At 47.8% G+C, this 20,276-nt stretch overlaps 3 protein-coding genes across 8 annotated transcripts; 2 read left to right on the top strand and 1 right to left on the bottom strand.

Annotated features, from left to right (window-relative positions):
- The first annotated feature begins 881 nt into the window (after positions 1-881).
- Positions 882-7,730, top strand: LOC4329079 (cell differentiation protein rcd1). 5 transcript variants are annotated; one of them, XM_015768283.3, is made up of 10 exons: positions 882-1,120; positions 2,772-2,843; positions 2,924-2,983; positions 3,106-3,195; positions 3,276-3,318; positions 4,236-4,342; positions 5,628-5,723; positions 6,917-7,056; positions 7,206-7,275; positions 7,410-7,730. In XM_015768283.3, the coding sequence occupies exons 1-10, from the start codon at positions 1,010-1,012 to the stop codon at positions 7,515-7,517; spliced, it is 897 nt and encodes a 298-aa protein (XP_015623769.1). In that variant the 5' UTR covers positions 882-1,009; the 3' UTR covers positions 7,518-7,730. The 5 variants fall into 5 exon arrangements, with proteins under 5 accessions (XP_015623769.1, XP_015623771.1, XP_015623768.1 ...); XM_015768282.3 differs by having other exon boundaries at positions 886-1,120; positions 6,917-7,107; XM_015768285.3 differs by lacking the exon at positions 5,628-5,723 and having other exon boundaries at positions 884-1,120; positions 6,917-7,107.
- Positions 7,731-9,795: 2,065 nt separating this feature from the next.
- LOC9266853 (uncharacterized) lies at positions 9,796-12,224 on the top strand. 2 transcript variants are annotated; one of them, XR_010739045.1, is made up of 4 exons: positions 9,796-10,886; positions 10,970-11,212; positions 11,417-11,521; positions 11,954-12,224. XR_010739045.1 is itself a non-coding variant. In XM_015768281.3 (3 exons), exons 1-2 carry the CDS (start codon positions 9,981-9,983, stop codon positions 11,478-11,480), a joined length of 1,296 nt encoding a protein of 431 aa, XP_015623767.1. In that variant the 5' UTR covers positions 9,796-9,980; the 3' UTR covers positions 11,481-11,521; positions 11,954-12,224. The 2 variants fall into 2 exon arrangements, 1 of the variants encoding a protein (XP_015623767.1); XM_015768281.3 differs by having other exon boundaries at positions 9,796-11,212.
- A 6,342-nt stretch (positions 12,225-18,566) lies between these two features.
- On the bottom strand, positions 18,567-19,705 carry LOC136355211 (uncharacterized). The gene is made up of 3 exons (XM_066307608.1): positions 19,385-19,705; positions 19,077-19,277; positions 18,567-18,998 (listed from the first exon to the last, which is right to left on the bottom strand). Exons 1-3 carry the CDS (start codon positions 19,703-19,705, stop codon positions 18,567-18,569), a joined length of 954 nt encoding a protein of 317 aa, XP_066163705.1.
- Between the last annotated feature and the right edge of the window lie 571 nt (positions 19,706-20,276).

The raw sequence follows: 20,276 nt of genomic DNA, 5'->3' as shown, positions 1-20,276 counted from the left end.
GTTTGGCAGATTGGCCAAAAGGCCGATATATAATCATGTGCCTAGCTGATGTTGGAATTTCGGATCGATCGGCTATAACAGATGGATATAAGTTATGAAAAATAAAGCAAAGAATACATCAGCGAAGATTTGGATGTGATATAATTTTGAAAAATAAAGCAAAGAATACATCAGCAAAGAATCTTCTAACTTTATTAAAACCAATGTTAATAGATCGGACCAAATAGAGATATTATAAGTACAAGATTGATTATTATAAGATATCAATTAAACAATTATATGATCTTTGAATATGGGCCGATGCACCAGATTGATTGAAACTTGTTATTAACTTTTGTATTCCTTTATTTTTCATTACTCTGTTTTACACTTAGATTCATTTCCTAAATTTGTACACTTTTCCTATCCTATAATCCGAACATGCCCTAACCTCTTTCCTTTCCAAAAAAAACATCTTTCCTCTCTTGAATCCCCAGCCAGCCCACACCCAACCACCACCTTGAGAGTTTCATTCTGATGGATAACTCATGGGAAAATTTCTAATGTGAATCATTATTTTCCTGTGAGTTTTGTCTCACTCTGAAGAAAGATTAGTGATCTGGTCATATATTAACAAAAATAAAGGAACCGAACTTACACTTTGTCATGTGCTTCACACGATAGGAATGACATAAAAAAGGTATGAACCGCTAATACTTATCTTTTGCATGACTCATCGCAGATGTGGAGCTGCAGTTTTTAACTTTGGATTCTTTTTAGAGAAAAAGTAACATGCATCAAAGATTATAAAGAAACCAACAAGATAATGTGCATTTATCTGGAACAGTTTCTACTGATTTCTTATGACACAAGTAAATGCACATCATCTGTATCTACACTACTTAAAGGCTGTAGTGCCCCTATGTATCACATATTTCTATTTTATTCCTGTAGAAGCATTGGGGATTGTTTGACTTAGAGTTTTATATCACTTCTTTCATTGGATATAGCTAGTCTACACATATTTGCTATGTTGACTAGTGAGGTTCCTAGCCCTAGAGACCCTGAACTTGTTGAGCGTCTTATTCTTGATTTGCTAGATCCAGAACTCAAACGACATGCTCCTTCCGAGCTACGCAAGGTAATTTATATCTTTTCTGGGAATTGTCTATTACATCATTCCTTTTATTTGAAGAAGTGGTATGGGCTCCAAGTTGCGTAAAACTTGATTTACTAAAATACTAATGAGTTGTTTTCCACCAAATACAAGTGATATGAATAAATGACAGTTGAAAAGAGATGATGCACCTTTTTGCATTTCATTATTTATTATTGCAGATTTGTGCATGAAAGGAATTATCTAATGATGCTATATGAGATATATTCTCCAACATATATAACTATTAGTTTCTCCCTCAATTTTTAAATAAATATGTATAAAATAAAATAAAATTTGTCGATAATATGCAATATTTAAGTAAATTTTTGGACAATATGTGACATGGCATGCATTGATGTGACAATATTACTGCAAATGCCAATTAACCTAACCAATACAATAGTAAGGCCCCTTTGCTAGGTTTGGATATTTTTCATAAAGATTATTAGACTACTACATAGTGTCAGGCATTCTAACTACAAGAATTGTGGTTGAGACAATAAATTGCCTAAGGGAACAGGAGGAGTGTGTGGGAGAGGGGGGGAGGGTGGAGGGAGGAGGAGGGTGAGTGTTCGAAGTTCACATGATTCATGTTTCCACTGGCCGCTATAAATAAAACAGGGAGAGGGGTAGGAGTTGGGAATTACTCTAGTAGCTTCTACATACATGCAGAGGTGGAATGGCTTTTGGAAAACCGACCAAAAGTTGTTTTTCTTGGGTTTTGGCATTTGCACGTGTAAAAGATGCTAGGTTGAGAAAAAGTGTACACAACTCAGAAGATCTACGTAGAATAGACTTAACTGCAGTATAGACAATTATGTAAAGTAAACCAAAATACATCCAAAATCTTATTGGAACAGACTTTATTCACATTGCAAAGTCCCTTGTTCTTACATAAAGACAAAGCTATCTATGATAAAAAGGCATGTGCATTACATACATACTTCTAAAAGGTACAAACTAAACAAAAGAAAAGCATAAGGAAAGGGGAACTTTCCCATGGAAGTGCCAAAAGAGAATGAACCATACTAAGGAGGATCTCAGTATCAAACTAGTAGAGAAGAAATAAGCAAATAGGTTGATTCCAACATGACATAGAGATTGAATGTTGAGGGTGTGCACGCACATCTCCCACCAAGCGTGCTAAGCTTCATGCCTTCCCTTAAAGAGCAAGACTATAAGGAAGTAATGTTACATGTTACCAATGAAGCTAAGACCTAGATATTTATAAAAGCATACATCTATATGAAACAGAAAAAAAAACACTTTATTTTCCTCCGTAGCAAATGATAGTAGTAGTGATGTTTGCCTGGCTCAAAAATCTTTCTTGCTCTGACATTGGGTGTCACCTGGTAGTGAGCGAAGGATCAGTACACATCGCATTAGCAGAGAAACTTGTCCTCAACCTTTCTAATACTAATCTATGTGAGAAAGCACACCTTGAGGTCTCAAAGGGTTGATAGATCTTCTTACCTTGAGATATTAATTAATTTCTATTTGCCAGGTTGATTATTTTTGTAATTGTTCTTAATTGAATAAGTAATGGTAAATTGCATATTATGCAATTGACACATTACAGCATCATGGAAAGAAAAACCTAAGAATAATGCAGCTTCTTGAAACTATTTTTCAGAAAAGAGAGATGTTTCAAAACCTGGCTCTGCTGTTGTGGAATTCTTTTGGCATAGTTGCTTCACTGCTCCAGGTATGATCATGCTTGATCCCACAAGTAATTAGTAATTTTTGTTGTGTTGTACTATTTACGTGATCTTTTTTTTTGTTGAGGTCTTCTCCAAAAAGGTGGTTTTGATGTCAGCCACTCTTAGTAATTCAACATTAGCACAAGTTGAGTTGATGATCATATCAATAACTGTGCTAATTCAACTTGTTGATGTCTGAGCTTACTTTTATTTATGTGTGGTATAACAAACACTCATCACTTTTTCTTATTACTGACAAACAAACAGGAGATTATAGTAGTCTACCCTGCACTTTCACCCCCAACTTTGTCATTAGGTGCTTCAAACCGAGTTTGCAATGCACTAGCACTTCTTCAGGTACACTTATATTGCTACCTTTTCTCATCTACCAAATACTATGATAATCATATTTTATTTAATTTATTTGCATTGCGCAGTGTATTGCTTCACATTCGGAGACTAGGACCCATTTCTTACAAGGTAAAGATCATGGATATGTCTAAACTGAAATATGTTGATGGGGTAATTTGTTAATTATCTTCCTCCCAACCTCAATGATGTCACTCATTATTATGTAATATTACTATACCTCGCAAAATAAAAGTAATACCTATACATATCATACCTATGATTCCATATATATTTTGGGATAAATAAGTCTATTTTACCCTTCTTGTCTTTATCTAAAACACACCCCTAATTACAAAACCAGCTATAACACCCCTTGCCCCACAACTATCAATACCAAACACTACCCTCTAAAGTAGATTTAGGTTGGTTTTGATATGCGTGGACATGATGAAGGATCCAACCTGTACAAAGATGCCATGTCAGAAGAGGAAGAAGAGGGGTGGGGGTCCCACCTATTAGGCTACTACAACAAGAATCGCTCACTGCTGCTCCTTCCCCGCCATGTCGCCTGAGCGAGCGAGTGAAGCAGCAGCTCGCCGCTACTCCTTCCCCTCACCACCGCCTCCATGGGCACACGAAGCAACCGTTTGCCCCTGCTCCCCGCTCCCTACTCCCTGCTTCTCCTTCCCCATGCCGCGGCTGCTCGTCGCTAAGCCGCTACTCCTTCAACGTGCCACCGCCACTCCATCAATGTACCGTCACATGATGCCAACGAGCAACGAGTAGGCAGCCAATATGAGCAGGGCCCATATAATGCATAAGGGCTTACATGGACCTCTAGTACATGTGGCATCCTATGTGGCGTTCATGTGTATGAAAAACCATTCAAAAACTGCTAAAGGGTTAAAATGTCCAATATTGATAGTTGGGGGTGTCATATACTACGTTTTGTAGTAAAATAATTCATGGTACAAACTTTAGTCTTTTGTTTGTTTGCTATTAGTGATTTTGTTGTTTCCTATCTTTCGATATTGTTTTTTTTTCAGCCCGCATTCCGTTGTACCTATGTGCATTTTTGGAAACTGATGACAAGGCCAAACAATTTGAGTACTTGCGGTTGACCAGCTTGGGTGTCATTGGCGCTCTTGTTAAGGTAACTAGTTGATACCCTGCACCATGCTACAGGATATCTGAGTGAATACATGTTATACATTATAGAAAAAAATATATGTATATGTTTAAATAATATGAAAATAATGTGGAGAGGATGGTTTGACATATCTTACATGTTGAGTTCTCAAAATACAGCAAAATTATAAATAATATATGTTTGAATGAGATTTATGATACTATAGATAATAATTACTAGTGGGTGATCATGTGGCACACTTGCATGTTGAACTTTATAGTTAGTGGGTAACAACTATATTATTTATAAATTGTCATTGTAGATGTCCTTAAATAAGGACATCTACAATGACAATTTATAAAATAAGATTTTAACATAGCTTGCACATCATATGATAATTATGTTAGAAACAGTTCCATATATATAACCATGGAAAACCTCAACATGATGTAAATTATTTTATTTTTACAATTAGTGATAAAGTACACAGATCAAGGCTGCTACTCCTGCCCATGCATGCTGCAAATACTTTGTACCTAAAACAAAATAAAACAAAAGGCTGAGTATGAAATACTCATCAAGTGTAATATAGAGCTAAACAACTTACACACAACAATTAGCAATAAATGAACAAGTAGCTTTTTTTTTTTTTGAAAACAATGGCCACATCTCATGAAACAGACCCCTCTCTGCAGACCTTAATATCAGTTTGACATTATAAGAATTGCTGTGTTATAGCACAACACATCTAGCTCTTATAGTATGCATTCAGAACTGCTGATAAATATATAGATCTGATCTCAATTTTCTCACCACACGATACAATTATTAATTTTTGATAGAAACCAGCCATTAGTCTCACTGAGCCTGACTCCACTGTAATTCTCAATAACTCGGCTGAGAATTATAAACTTGAATGTCTCAATATTATATAGGTTGTATCTTAAGAAAGTTTAATAGATGTCTCACAAAACAAACTCTTGAAAGAGTAAGCATTTTTATTTTAATTAGCTCCTTAATTACATATATAATCAGATCAGATCTGAGGGAGACTCAAGCCTAATTTTGCTCCGTTATCTCTGAACTGTGATGTCAAAAGATACTATTGCATTAACACTGGTGGTGGTATTGATTTATGCACTTATGTACTAGAACTACTATAAACCATCTTGGCTTTATACACTTATGTACCACCACTTACTACACTTATGCACATTCATGTAAGAAATCTATAGTTTTTTGGGTTTCATCAGTATACCACTCCAGAATTTAGAGTGAAGCTTATTTTACTTGTTATACATGCATGCAGGTTGATGATCCAAAAATTATCAATTTTCTGCTGGAAAATGAATTTGTTCCTCTATGCCTGCATAATATGACGATCGGCAGTGAATTATCAAAAACTGTATGTAGCCAGACACATTAATCCCCCTTAAAATACTACTTCCTCCGTTTCACAATGTAAGTCATTCTAGCATTTCCCACATTCATATTGATGTTAATGAATCTAGATAAATATATATGTATAGATTCATTAACATCAATATGAATATGGAAAATGCTAGAATGACTTACATTGTGAAACGGAGGGAGTACCACCTTTAGTTCTTCAGTATTCTTTCCCGTCAAAAAAAATGGAAGGAACACGTTTAATTTTTTTTCACCTAGAGTCACCTATACTCCTTTAAAAGCCTCTAGTGGTGGTGGCAGTGAATCTGTCACCCCACTTAGGAATGCAAGCGGGGCGGGCAAGCGGGTTTTTTTAGCCCGCTTAAGTCACTTCTAGTTTATTTTTTTCTTCTAAAATTTTGTACTACCATGTGGGAAATGAACTAGCAAATGGGTTTTTATGTGGGTAGCGGGACTGCCCACTTGCATCTCTAACCTTGCTATTGCTTTTGTAGTTTTTATAAATTACCGTATGATATTTTGTATTATTATGGAATAGTCCAACGTTTGGTCCAAACAAGTGAATAACATAAGTAAATAAGTAAAGAAGTAATAGTAAGGTATTTGATAAAATATATATATATATATATATATATATATATATATATATATATATATATATATATATATATATATATATTGGTATGACATATTATGATTTTTTTTTCTTCTGCCCATAGCAAAGCTTGGGCATTTTACTAGTCAATTCAAAATGTGCTTTAGGCCTGGTCGATCATGCAGTTTTGCATCAATTCATTGATTGAATGCTTCAAACTAGTGGCCATCTACTGACTTTTGAGTACTCTTAGCTATTTTTTGATCATGTAATATGTGAAGTACACTACTCTCACTCAGTATACCATATTTGTATCTATATAATTTTAATATATATGAATACTCTTTACATTAAATTAAGTGGCTCGCTTTTTCTGGATTATATATAACCAAACAAACCATAAATTAGCACATATAACCAACGGCCACGCTAGGTTGTCATCACCAATTATCGGTTATTTCCCCCCAAAAAATAGACCTAAAACCAAATATAGGTACCATAAACTATACTTGATGTTCTGAAAATGGTCCCTTAGTCTGCTAATTTTTAAACCCATTGCTCTCGTAAACTGATTCAGTCAAATATGCATGCAGGTGGCAACTTTTATCACTGAAAAAATTGTCGTAGATGACGCCGGTCTAGCTTATGTTTGTGCCAATGCTGATCGGTTCTATGCTGTGGGAGCTGCTTTAGCAACCGTGGTTACCTCAATGGTTGATCAGCCTTCCAAGAGGTTGCTGAAACACGTTATCCGTTGTTACCTCAGGATGTCAGAGAATCCTAGGTTTATTCTATCGCTTAAATGTCACCGAATTATGTTTTCATATTTCTCCTTCAGAAGCACTAATGTCGTTTGTCCATTTCCTTCCCTCTTCAATTCAGGGGTTTCGCTGCACTGCAGACTTGCCTTCCTCCTCAGCTGAAAGATGGCACATTCAACAGCTGTCTTAGGGTGAGATATGCACCATAGTTATTATTTTGTCGCTAATAATTCATTATCACCACACTGGAGCAAATATTAGAATAGACTGGTAAATTGCAATCAACTTCTGACTAGAGTTTTTTTTTTTCTTATTGCAAATGCAGGATGATCCTTCAGGGCGACATTTGCACCAACAACTGCTGGTTAAGATGACAAGTGGAAAAAAGGGAGGAGGAGCTGGTAACAGCGCTGGTCGTATGTCATGGGGATAAACTAACATGGTGGTTGTAAATTACTGCAGTGATGCATTGTTACTGTGAATTGCAGCTAACAATTAAATAAAACACTTCGTTTGTGTCTGGAATGAAGTGTTAAACTGAAGTGAAAGCTTTGAGTTGTATTAATAAGTACCGCAAACTGACTCATTCAAACGTGCGTGCAATTGAAATTGGGAAAGCACTCTTATATATGGTGTTCATTTTATACGATGTGTTGAGTATCAGTTAAATTGATTTTATGTATAATTTATTATATTTGTAGGATAATATTGAACTCGCTGGGACATAATTGTGTTTTGCTGAACATATTGCACATAATTGTCTTTAGATGATTAATCTATTATCCAAATTATCTCTCTCTTTTTTTTCTCATAAAGCCACATTAGCTTACTTTTACATTTGAATCATCATTCTATATACTATTTAATAATTATCGTAAACCACATCAACTTATATAAGCTTATATTCTCTAGCTATCTTACGTATTATTTCTACTTATTATTAGAGTAAATTTTAGAAAACTACACTTTTATTGACTAAACTATCACTTTGCTGCAACCTTTACACCACATTTCAGAAAACTGCAACATTAACGCTGGAAATTATCACATAGCCGCAATTCCGTCGAGATACCTCGTTCCTGACATTCTGGACCCACATGTCATACATATATGCTTGAGAGAGGGAGGAAAAGAGGACCACATTAGCACGCCACCTCATGGTTTTTTACTGTAGCGATGCCATGTTAGTGTGCGCTTGGGCGAAAAAAATACGTGGTCTGGCTGCACCACTTTGGCTTGGTCAGGGGCACAGGCCGATGGGGTCGAGTTTTCAAAGGGGGCTAGGGACACCACTTTGGCTCGGTCAGGGGCACAGGCTGATGGGGTCGAGGTTTCAAAGGGGGCTGGGGACACCAATAATCTCAATTGCATCGGCCACAACTTCCTTCAATAGTTGCAATCCCTTGAGTACTGCTCAGCGTTTCAGAAACCGCGCAGATCTCCTAGGCCTTCATTTTGTTGCACCAGATTTTGTGTCAACATCAACATGTGTAGAAAATCCCACCATATATCTTGTGTTTCCTGGACCATTCGATTTGTTTTAGGATTCGTGTAGCACCCCCTTAACCCTAACTCCTCTCCTCCTTCCATTCCCCTTGCACACCATCAGTGCGTCGTCGCTCACCCGATCCCCCGTCTCTACCACCCCACCGCGCTACCGCTTGGCCGGAGGGCAACAACGGCTCTGGTGAGCCCCCAGCCCCCTCCCCGGTCAACGGGCTTCCTCCCCCCTGCCCCATCCCTCCCCTCTTCTTTTCGTCATGCCCCATCCCTCCCCTCTTCTTTTCGTCAAGCCAGTGGCAGCGAGCTACCCCCGTATCGCCTTATTCCCTATCTTCGGTGCTATCGGATCCACCACCACCGGCCTTCGCCTCCTTATTGGTCCTTTTACTTTTTCCGTACTGCTCACTGGCCCAACGCCCGCTTTTGACCAAATGGCTTTGGTGGCGCTGCCATCACCTCGCTGCATGCCTGACCCACCACCCACCACTAGGCTGTTTCTGCCATCCCATTAAAACTAACAAACTCCACCTCCCCCTACCCACCCTGACCCTAACTCGAGACCCTAATTCGTAGGTCTCTACCAAAATTTAAGGTGTCGCAAGTGTTGGAGAAGACGAGTAGATCACTAGAGCTGAAGGAAAAGGGGAACACGAATGATAAGGCCCCATTTGATTCAAAGGAAATTCATAGGAATTTTAGAGGATTTCATTCCTATAGGAATTTTTCCTATATAGCTCTTTGAATCAAAGGAATGGATCTTATGGAATCCTATGAAATTCCTATGGATTGCCTAATGCCATGCAAGTTTTGGAGGAATTCTAACATGAGGTAAAACCTCTTGGAAACTTTCCTTTGAGTCTTTATCTCTTCTCTAATTCCTGTATTTTTCCTGCAGTCCAATCAAACGACCATTCATGTGTTTTTCCTGTGTATTGCAATCATCTGTTTTACACTTATATTCCTATCAAAATCATGTTTTTTTTCTATTTCTATGTTTTCTCATTCGGATTGTCCGAAATTCTCAAGAGTTAAAAAGGTGGATTGTCTGCCGAATGATGGTTAGCGATCCTGTTATTTTATTTGTGTATTTCATTGGGAATGACTAGTAGTCTCCTACTAGTACTTCCTAGTTCCTGCGTGTAAATTTTCCAAGTGACACAGGAGGCCAGAATCTATTTGCTGCTTCCAGAAGTCTCCGCGGGATTCCCGAAGTTTCCAGAAGTCACTGTGCACGGAGAAACGAAAATTTCCCCTGGTTGATCAAGCGGCGCGGCGGCGGCGGCGGGGTATCGAAATTTCCCCTTTCTCCTCCTACTCCTCGTCGTCGTCGTCCTCCTCCCCGTCTCTCCCTCGTCAACCTCCACTCCCTCTCCTCCCCTCCCCTCAAGAGAAAATGGCCGTCGGGGAGCTGGGTGATGGTGCTGCATCGGAGGGGATGGCGCGGTTATCCCTATCAGCAACGGTGACGGCCATGGCGGCTACGGCTACGGCTACGGCGACCTCCAGCGTCTTCGACAACGACGACCTCCTCCGCGAGATCCTCGTCCGCGTCGCGTTGCCCCACTGCCTAGTCCGCGCCTCCCTCGTCTGCAAGTCCTGGCTCCGCAACGCCTCCGACCTGGTCTTCCTCCGCCGCTTCCGCAGCCTCCACCCCCCTCCGACGCTGGGGTTCTACATCGATTCCTCGGTACTCTCTTGCCCTCGCTTCGTAGCCCTGCAAGGCCATCCTCCTGAGCTAGGTGTTCTCCTCGGCCGCGCCAGCCGACACTTCGATGCGTGGAGCGATGTGCCCTTGAGCATGTGGGATTCCAGAAATGGGCGTGTGCTTGTCGAAATCTATGGGAAACTTGCGGTGCATAGTCCTCTTCTTCCGCCTGCTGATATTTCTGTCTACCCACAGACCCCTCTGAAAGTGTGGCTAGATCGTTCTTTCACCTACAACCTCCATGAATTTCTTCCTGAGGATGGTGGTAATGGGAGAGAGTACTACCGACTGGCTTTAGGCTACAAATGCAAGTGCATGATAGCTTATCTGTTTCATTTGGTTGATGGCATCTGGGTTGGTCGTGCGTCCGACACTATTTCATTCCCAGGACCTGATGAACAGGCCGAGCTGGTCATACCATTAGGAGTTCATGCTTTTGGAAAATTATTTCTCCTCACTAACTTCAGCATCATCATTGTGTTGGATTGCAAGACTCTGGAGTTGACCAAAGTGAATATTACTGATGAGATTGAATTGGAAGATTGTGATGAGGTTGATCTGTGCGAAGGCAAGCTCGAGGATGAGTTTACTCTCGTATGTCTCCACCCCACAAAACTTCAAGTGTGGACTCACAACTTGTCTCAAATTACATGGACATTATCTCATTCTGTTGCAAGGGATGATATACTTCAAGCATCCGTTACAGAGGCTGGAGAATCGTGTGCCCATGTCAGTATTCTCGGAATCGCAAACGCTGGGAAGTCAGCATTTCTAAAGCTGGATGATTCTATATTCTTATTGGACATCGTTGCAAAGAACATGACCAAGGTTTACGAAATCTGTCCCGAGGATGGGGATATTGAAAGAATATATCCACTGCTGATGATCTGGCCACCAAAATTTCCAGCACATCTTACAGGGTATGCCAGATTAATTGCTTCTTCTTCCTCTCTCTCTCTCTCTCTCTCTCTCTCTCTTCTATTTTGTATTTTCCTCTAGCCTATGTACTCTGGTGTATTTGGTTGATAATCAGTTTTTACTTGAGAGAGGTGAGGTGTACTTTGAACTACTGAAATTGAATCTGTCCAACATCTATTTATACCTTCATCTGTTGCTGTGGGTAGGATGGATGATCCGATGGAATCAATTTTGGAGCCTGGGAGTCATAGAGCACTGTCAGATCCATGAGGTTCTGTTATCCACTGACGAAAATGATGCAAAGTTTTGGGGTGAGTATCCTAAAAATGCCTTTCAACCAACTGTTTCTTTTCTTTTAATGATAGTAATATGATGGTATTCACTGGAATAGATTATCTTCAATGAACTTCATAGTATTACGTTTTAATTGACATTAAAAACAGTTTATGGTTCAAAGGAATCAAATTACCTGGTTTTAAGAAAACTTGGCTTAGGAGATGTCTACCGTTTTCTCAGAATAATCACATGTGCTGTTAAATACTTTGGTCATATTTGAGTAGTGAGGAAACACCGGTTTTGAAAATAACAAAGAGAAAAAAGATAAAACTCAAACGAGATGTTTGGCAGTGTTACATCTCAGTCTATTGCTTATAGGCTTTACTGTAGTGTTGACAGCATGCCTATGTGATTTAGTTCTTTACTACTGTAGCTTATTAGAACATTTTTGTTTTGCTGCTTGACAGGAATGAAAATTCTGGGAGGAAAATGTGTACTGAGGACTAGCGATCTATCTAGAGCACTTCATAGTTTGTCTCTTGAAGGAACACTTTAAGTCCTCTCCAAATTGTCTCGATGGAGTTTTTTTCTTTTTTTCCATTTTCCATGTGGAGTTCTCTCCATGTAAAAAATTCCAAATGTTCCCTCCCTCCCTCCCTCCTGTTTCTCTGACCAGTAACCAGCTAAATGTAACACATTGGTGAATGACATCTGTTCCAGGCATCATATTTGTGCGCATTCCCTGGAAAAAGAAACTATTATCAATATAGATGCCTAGATGTGATGTTAATGCTGGGAGTTTATCCTGCTGCCAGGCAGTAGAAACTGCTGCAACTGTGATCTGCTTCTGCACGCCGTTGTCGTGAGTCCTGACGCTGTACAAATCCTCCTCCCGATGTACGGGAAATGATTATAAGGAGCTCTTTAGGGACATCACTTATTATTTAAATATCATTTAAATTGTTATGAAAAAACTGAAAAAAATCAACAATATAGGATTAATATGTGATAGATCAGTAGATTATTTCACAAACATAAAAGATAAATTTAACCTTTACAAGTTGCAACAACATAAAGAAAAGAATTTAACCGTTAACTATAGTTTTTTTTTTGAACTTGTAGTAGTCGAATTTTAACTTGTATCATATATTAATCTATATTATTAATTAATATGCGATATATATTAATCTATATTATTAATTAATATGCGATATGTAAACAATGAGAAAACATCTCCTCAAAAGTTTAAAACCTATGCAGCACAACCACATCGTGATTGGGAGATTGTCGAGGGATGATCCTCTCTAGCGGGAGGTCGTGAAACCCCCCTTTCGTGAGTTCGGCCGGGGGAAGAAACTCGCCTCTAGAAACGTATCCATCCCTAAGGCCCCTAGCTAGCTCGCACACAATCAAATTATACAAGTTCGGGCCGCTGAGAAGCGTAATACCCTACTCCTGTGTTTGGGATTTAGATTGAGAGTTACAAGGGTTCCTAAACTCGGGAGAACACTCTTCTCCTAGAGCCCAAGTTAGTTGAGAATCGTCCCTTTGCTCGGTGGGCAAGGTTCTCCTTTTATATCTCAAGGGGATACCACATGCACCGCCTCTACCTACTCTTCTTTCGGGTGGGGTCCCACCCTATCTTGACCGGAACTCGACCCGTGCCTTCGCCTGGAACCTGAACCACAGCTTGTCCTTGAATGGGGCTCAGCGCCGTCCCTCGCATGACACGGGGGACAGCCCTGTCATTCCCTCATTAATGGGTGAAGACTTGTGGTGGCCGCCGTCCGAATGACCCTCCGATGGGACGGGTCATACCTACCTCTACTCCGCCAGAAGCAGATGCGACGTGGGAGCACGGTTGTCGGTCCAGTCAGACGTGACCAGCGTTAGGCCGGTCACAGACCGGTCATTCTTGACTATGGCGCGTCAGTTTAGCACGCCGCACGTCTGCCCCCACTACATTAAATGTGACAGGGGGCAGTTGGGGCGTTGCACGCATTAAAGGAGGCTCAGCCTGGGCCCTCACCTCGCTCGCTCCCCCCGCCAAATGGTGGCTGGGCGAGGGCCTCGGGGCAAAGCGGTGCAAGGGCCCGAGGGGCATGACGTGGCACCCCGAGGCCCCGACCCCCCCGGCCGCTCCTGCGGTTCGCGGACTGCGGGGGCAGGACCAGGCTGTAGGGACACATGGCAGGATGGGAAGGTAGATTCCCCACACTTCGCATACCCCCGAGCCCATATCTCCGACAGTAGCCCCCGGCACCATATCGGACATTGGCCTCCTGAGGTCGGTCTGACGTGGTGCCTCACGACTTCCCAAGCTGGGGTTGCGGGCCCGGCAGGGAACCTAAGCGGATGTTGCCGAGTGGCCAGGTCGGCGTATCAACCACAACAGCGGTTTGATCGCCACTGACCGCGCTGATGATGAGGATGCTTAAGGCGTGAAAATTAGGGGGTCGGCTATACCACACCTCGACTCCCTCGCCCGCCACGCATGTGGCGGTACTGGTGACGGTTCGCCTAGATTGCGCCCGTGACCGTCGCACGCCCTTTATCGAGTGTGCCGCTGACAGGCGCACTGAATGCGGGGCGTGGATTCAGTGGGCGACGTGATGAGTGGTCGCGGGAAACGATTAGGCAACTGCGGGCGCGAGAATCGTGGGGGCAACCGTGAGGGCGTGAAACGAGGAGGCGAGTGCGGGCGAGGCAAGGATAAAAGGATACGGAGGCGGGGACTTTGCCTCCTTCCTTTCGCCAACTGCTCACCCGCAAACTCGTTCCCTAAGCCCTAACATTCTCGCCACTCCACGCTACCCCGCACGCTAAGCCCCTCACCGTTTCTCCGCCGGTCATCATGGCTCAAGATGCTGGTGACGCAGTGCTTCCGGCATCGCGCATTACGGCGGATAGGCACCTTAGTCTCCCCCGCAAGATCATGTCGGAAGGCGCCGCCGTGATGGCGGGGGAGTCGCGGCCGCGGCCGCGGTACCCGGAGTGATCTGTGCACCTCCTGTCCTTTGCTATGGCGGGGTTGATCCCGCCATTCTCTGGATTCTTCCACGAGGTTTTGGATTTATATGAGATCCATGCCTTGCATCTCGCACCCAACGCCGTGATGACGCTGGCCATCTTCGCGCATCTGTGCGAGATGTTCATCGGGGTGCGACCGACGATGCGGCTGTTCCAGTCTTTCTTCGTCCGGCAGCTGCTGCAAGGCGCGGTGGTGGGGGGATGTTACTTCTAGCCCCGGCCAGGCACAGCGGGGCAATACATCGAGAGCCATCTCCGAAAGAAATGGGAGGACAGAAAGAAGGACTGGTTCTACACCGCGCTGCTGGACCACCCGCGACTTCGGCTTCCCGCTGGCCCTCCCGAACGATCCGCCACATGGCTAGCGGTTTCGGAGTTGGGCGAAGAGTACGGCGCGGTGCGGGATCGCCTCAGGGGCCTGCGAAGCCTTGGCCTCACGGGGGCAATGGTCTTTGGCGACTACTTCCGCCGCCGTATCGCGCCTCTCCAAGATCGATCCCATGGCGCGTGGGAGTACACTGGACCTAACGACCCCATGCGCACGCATGTGGGCGAGCGCTGGGACTGGGGCGAGGAGGACGCGAAGACGGTGATTCGGCGGGTGCTGGGTGTGGACACTGCCGAGCAAACACTGATTCCAGACGGGATCCTTCCCCTCTGTAGCGACCGCGACCGGGAGAGTATCTTGGCTGTGATGTCGGCCATCGGCGCCAGCAGGAGTCGGTCCCGCCGGGGCGGCACCGGTGGTAGCGCTATCGGCGTGGGTGGTGGCGGGTTGACCACAGGCGGGAGTCGGACAAGCGGCCCCAGCGGGGGTGGCAGCTCCAGGGCACCCGGCCCGAGCCGCGGACCCGGGGTCGACTCGGCCAGCGACCCGAAAGGGAAGCGGAAGATGTCCGAATCTCGACCGCCCTCTCCCCCACACAGAGGGGGCGCCGAGCGCGGGGCGGACCGACCGTCGGCGGGCCACAAGCGCCCCACTGCGCCTGAGGCCGGACGGAAGAAGAAGCGGCTCTGGAAGATAGGCCAAACGGAGCCGTGTCGGGGGAGCTTCATTGAGCCCCCGAAGTGGACTTTCAACCGCCCTCCCCGCAGGTACGACTGCCGGCACCCGCTTCGGTGCTTTTTACTCATCTCGGTCTCTTGTTCCCTCCTCTTCTTTTTCTTCGTTAACGCGATCAGGGTTATTTTGTAGTGAGATTCCTTCCTGGGGATCTCGAGGTCCGACCCTTTGCAGGGGACAAAATCCGAACGATCAGAGCGGCCCGGACTTGGCCGATCCAGGGCCGCGGGGCCTTCACAGCCTCCCGGCGGGGCCCACGGGCCGCACACCGAGTCCGACCCTGGGTTCACCTCAGCCGGGACTCGACCCGCCGCGAGCGATAGCGGCGGTGACGTCCCTCCCGAGGGCGGCTCTGAGACCCGGATCCATGCGGAGCGCCACCCGGGAGCGGGGGACGAGGGAGGTCGCAGCCCGGAAGCCGAGGCCGGAGACGGCCCTGAGCCCGAGGCCGAGGCCAAAACTGCGGGCGGGCCCGAGCCCGAGGCCGAGGCCGAATCTACCCGAGGGCCCGAAGTGGGGGGCGAGAGGAACAACCGCTCCCCCTTGCACTTGGGGCGCCCTCGGGGCTGGTCGCGCAGAAGGGGGGCTGAGAGCAGCCCCCTGTCTCGCGGGGGATCCAGCAGCACTCCGTCGTCTCGGGGGCGGACCGCAACTTTTTCTTCTCCGACTCCGACTTCGGCAAGCTTGGAGCCGCTCCTGTAGGTGCTCGCCGCCGCCAATTCCACCGTCCAGGAGGGGCTCAACGCCCAAGTTCAAGCCCTGGCGGAAGAGCGAGCGGTCCTGGAGGCAGAGTGGGCACAGCTCACTGCGGACCGCGCGCGGGTTGACGAGGGGTGCCGCGCCGTGGACGACATGGTGAAGGTGGGACACAAAATGCGCCAAGCCCAACTAGCTGAAATCCAGGCGCGCGAGGAGACGCTGGACTCTGTCATGCGGGAGACGGAGGAAGAGCGGCAGGCAGCACTGATTGCCTCAAGCGTCCTGGGCGAAGTGCTGGGCGACATCCGCTTACAGTACGAGGCCCATGCCGAGGACCTGGCAAAGAGGGTCAAGGATGCCGCGGTATCCTCGATGCGGCTGCCGCCCAAGAGCGGCGGGTATCGGAGGCCGATGCCTCGCTGCGGGCTCGAACGGCGGCGCTTGAGGCTGAACGCAAGGCCTTAGATGAGCGTGCCCGCTCCGCGCAGGAGTTTGAGGCCACGATTCGTCGGCGAATCGAGGTCCTTGACCAGAGCCAGCGCGAGCAGGACGCGCGCAGCCAGGAGCAGGCGCAGCGAGCCCAGGAGCTGGAGAGGCGGGCTCAGGCGCTGGAGGATCGAGCGCGTCTGCTAGATCAACGGGAGTCCACCTTGGCCGTCCATGAGAGAATGGCGGTGGAGGCGGAGGCCTCCCTTCGCCTTCGTGAGGAGGCCGCAGCCGAGCGTGACCGGATCACCCTCGCCGTGAAAGCTTCAGCGGCCCGCCACGCGGAGGAGCTATGGTTCCGGGAAGAGGCGTGCCGGGAACGGGACGCCGCACTCGCCGAGCGCGAAGCCGAGGTGAACCGCCGTGAGGTGGCCTCACGCTGGCTGGGCGAGCAACTCGCGAAACGCGAGGAGGCCATTGCCGGCGTGAGGCTCGGCATCTGGAGAGTGCCCGCGCTGAGTGCGCGGCGATGGCAGTGAGGGCTTCTGAGCTGGAGGCCTGGGAGAAGGACCTGGAGGCGGGCGTGCAGCCCGGCGGCGCAGATTTGGTGAGCCAGCTTACCACGGCTCAGAGCACTATCGCCGACCTAGAGCGCTTGGTGCAAGACCAGGCTGGGGAGATTGCGGCCCTCCGCCTTACGAACGAGATCGGACCCGGGCAGTTCTCCGATGCCGTCGATCGGCTGGAGCGCGCGAGGCGCCGAGTCGGCATCTCCGTGCGCCGGGATAGTAAGCTCCCGCCCACACAGCCGGCACTCGCGCTCCGGCTGGACAGGCTGGCGGCGGATCTGGAGAGGCTGGAGGAGGAGGTCGGCGAGATCGTGAAATCGTCGTCGGCTTCCTTGGCGCGGGTCGCGGTGGAACTGGTCCTCGCGAGCCACCAAGCCTGCGACCCTGACTTCGTCCCATGGCGCGCACTCGAGGATTTCCCCCCGGGGACCGAGGCAATGGCTCGGGAGCAAGTCCGGGAGGTGGCCGACGCGATCGTCTCTAACTTCGAGGGGTCGGCCCCCCGGTTCACCTTCGGGCTTGCCTCGGACGAGGAGAGCGGGAGCGGAGACGATGGTGACGACGTCGGTGGCGAGGACTGGGACGACGTCGTTAGCGGCGCCGGCCTCGGGGGCCTGGGCACTCCGTGATTATCCGCACTTTTAATTTCCTTTTGTTGTGTGCCTGCAGCGGACACTTGTCTTTAGGCTATCGTGCGGTCTTGTCTGTAAATAAAGCTTCCTTTTCGCACTTTCTACCCCTTTGCTTTCTCCATTGAATGCATACGGCACGGAAAGAAAAAACAAGAGCAAAAGTATATAATTGACCTCCCTGTGATCGAAATGCCGTTCTTACCCCATCCTTCCCCCCCCTCGGGCTCGTTCTCGCGAAAAGGTAAATCCGCGCTCGGTCCGTGGTACCTAAGTGGTGAGGGGCCAGACCGTCGCCCCGAGGGAGCGCATCCTCTCTATCGCGCGTATTTTCCCGGGATTAGCTTCTATGCCTCGTGAGGAGACCAGAAAACTGAGTTTGCCCGCCGGCACACCGAACACACACTTGTCGGGGTTTAGTTTCACGCGTGTGGACCTAAGACTGTCGAAAGTCTCGGCCAAATCCTGCAACAACATGTCCTGGTGGCGCGTCTTTACCACCAGGTCATCGACATACGCCTCTATATTGCGCCCTATCTGACTACTTAAAGTGATACGAGTCATACGCTGAAAAGTAGGGCCTGCATTCTTTAATCCAAAAGGCATAGTTGTATAACAAAAGGTGCCCACAGGAGTAATGAAGGCAGTTTTTTCCTCATCTTCCCTAGCCATGCGGATCTGGTGATACCCAGAGTAGGCATCTAGAAAACACAAAAGGTCGCACCCCGTAGTGGAGTCGACTATCTGATCTGTGTGGTAAAGGGAAGGGATCTTTAGGGCATGCCTTGTTGAGGTCTGTGTAGTTGATGCACATCCAGAGCTTGCCGTTGGCCTTCGGGACAACCACCGAGTTCGCCAGCCACTCCGGATGGATATACTCGCGGATGAAGTCGGCCTCTAGGAGCCGCGCCACTTCCTCTCGGATGAAGGCCTGTTGCTCCGGGGCTTGACGCCGCACTTTTTGCCGGATGGGTCGCGCATCCGGCCTCACGGCGAGGCGGTGCTCGATCACCTCCCTGGGGACCTCGGGCATGTCCGACGGCTTCCATGCGAAGACGTCGGAATTTGCCCACAGGAAGGAGACGAGCGCGCTTTCCTATTTGGCGTCCAGGGTCCCGCCAATTTTGGCGGTCTTGGATGGATCATCGCCAAGGGGGATCTCCTTGACAGGCACCTCATCAGCCGAGGCGAGGCGCTTCTTGGAGGCGCGGGACGCGGAGGCCTCTCGGGCCTGTGGTTCCGTGGCCACCGCTAGGTTGTCGGCGCTTTGCTCCGTGCAGGCGAGGGCGATTTTGACATCGCCAAAGACGGTGATGGGACCACTAGGGCCCGGCATCTTCATCTGGAGGTAGACGTAGTGGGTGGCGGCCATGAACTTCACCAACGCAGGTCTGCCCAGGACCGCGTTGTAGGCAAATTGAGGTCCGCCACATCGAAGTCGATCCGCTCGGTACGGAAGTTGGTGGAGTCGCCGAAGGTTACCGGGAGCTCGACGTGGCCGAGGGGCCACGTGTGTCCCGGAGTCACGCCGATGATCGGCAGCGACGGCTGGAGCTTCATCCCCGGGGCCTTGAGCGCGTCGAAGGCGGCTGGGGAGATGATGCTCAGGCTGGCTCCCTCGTCAACCAGGACGCGCTTCATCCTGACGTTGTGAATGGTCGGGGAGACCACGAGGGCCAACTTCTCACCTCGAGCGAGCATTGTCAGATGGTCGCTCTGGTCAAAGGTGAGCTTCACCTCCGACCAGCGCGCCTTTCGAGCCGCTTTGTGGGTTGGAACGGCGGCCAGAAGCTCTCGCCTCATGGCCTTGAAGCCTCAGCGAGAGGTGTGAGCGCAAGCCCTCTCGTCGAGCGTGGCGACAGTTCCCTGAGGTATCTGGAACTCCAGATCCTCACTGTCATCGCCATCATCGGCGGGGGCCTTCTTCTTGGCCTCCCCTCGCTGGTCATCGGCTGAGGTCGTGGGGGCTTTGCCCTCTCGTCGGCCCTGCCGCTTCTCCTCATCGGCTTTCCGGAACCGCTCGGCCAAATTCTTGACCGAGCGGCAGTCAGCGAGACTGTGCCGATAAGTGTTGTGCACCGAGTACCACTTGTCTGCCGACCGGCCCTCGCCGGATGGAGCAGTGGAGCTCGGCTTGTCGCCGGTGGTCTTTCCCTTGCGCGGGGCCCGTGCGGGCCCATCAGTCGCAAGGACATGGCCCTCGTCATCGGAGCGGGCCGGTTTCCTTTTGCCTCTCCTATCTCACGCTTAGAGCGGGGAACAGACTCGGGGGTAGCCGCAGCCGCCGTGCCGGTGCCGGGGGAGTTCCAGGCCCACGCCTCCTCCTTCCGAGCCACCTTGTCCGCCAGCTCGAAAAGCTCGGCGGTGGTCTTGG

The sequence above is a fragment of the Oryza sativa genome, chromosome 2, assembly GCF_034140825.1.
Source record: "Oryza sativa Japonica Group chromosome 2, ASM3414082v1".
Classification (NCBI taxonomy): Eukaryota; Viridiplantae; Streptophyta; class Magnoliopsida; order Poales; family Poaceae; genus Oryza; species Oryza sativa.
This window is presented reverse-complemented; position numbering and strand designations above follow the sequence as displayed.

Bases quoted from the DNA above. Each gene is read 5' to 3' on its own strand.
- LOC4329079 (XM_015768282.3), top strand. From the start codon at position 1,010: ATGTTGACTAGTGAGGTTCCTAGCCCTAGAGACCCTGAACTTGTTGAG. The intron at 1,121-2,771 runs GTAATTTATATC...ACTATTTTTCAG, and splicing joins CTCCTTCCGAGCTACGCAAG to AAAAGAGAGATGTTTCAAAA. The intron at 5,724-6,916 runs GTATGTAGCCAG...ATATGCATGCAG, and splicing joins GCAGTGAATTATCAAAAACT to GTGGCAACTTTTATCACTGA.
- LOC9266853 (XM_015768281.3), top strand. From the start codon at position 9,981: ATGGCCGTCGGGGAGCTGGGTGATGGTGCTGCATCGGAGGGGATGGCG. The intron at 11,213-11,416 runs GTATGCCAGATT...TGCTGTGGGTAG, and splicing joins TTTCCAGCACATCTTACAGG to GATGGATGATCCGATGGAAT.
- LOC136355211 (XM_066307608.1), bottom strand. From the start codon at position 19,705: ATGAGGCGAGAGCTTCTGGCCGCCGTTCCAACCCACAAAGCGGCTCGA. The intron at 19,278-19,384 runs GTAACCTTCGGC...GCGTTGGTGAAG, and splicing joins TCGGCCACGTCGAGCTCCCG to TTCATGGCCGCCACCCACTA. The intron at 18,999-19,076 runs GTGCCTGTCAAG...GACGCCAAATAG, and splicing joins GCCTCGCCTCGGCTGATGAG to GAAAGCGCGCTCGTCTCCTT.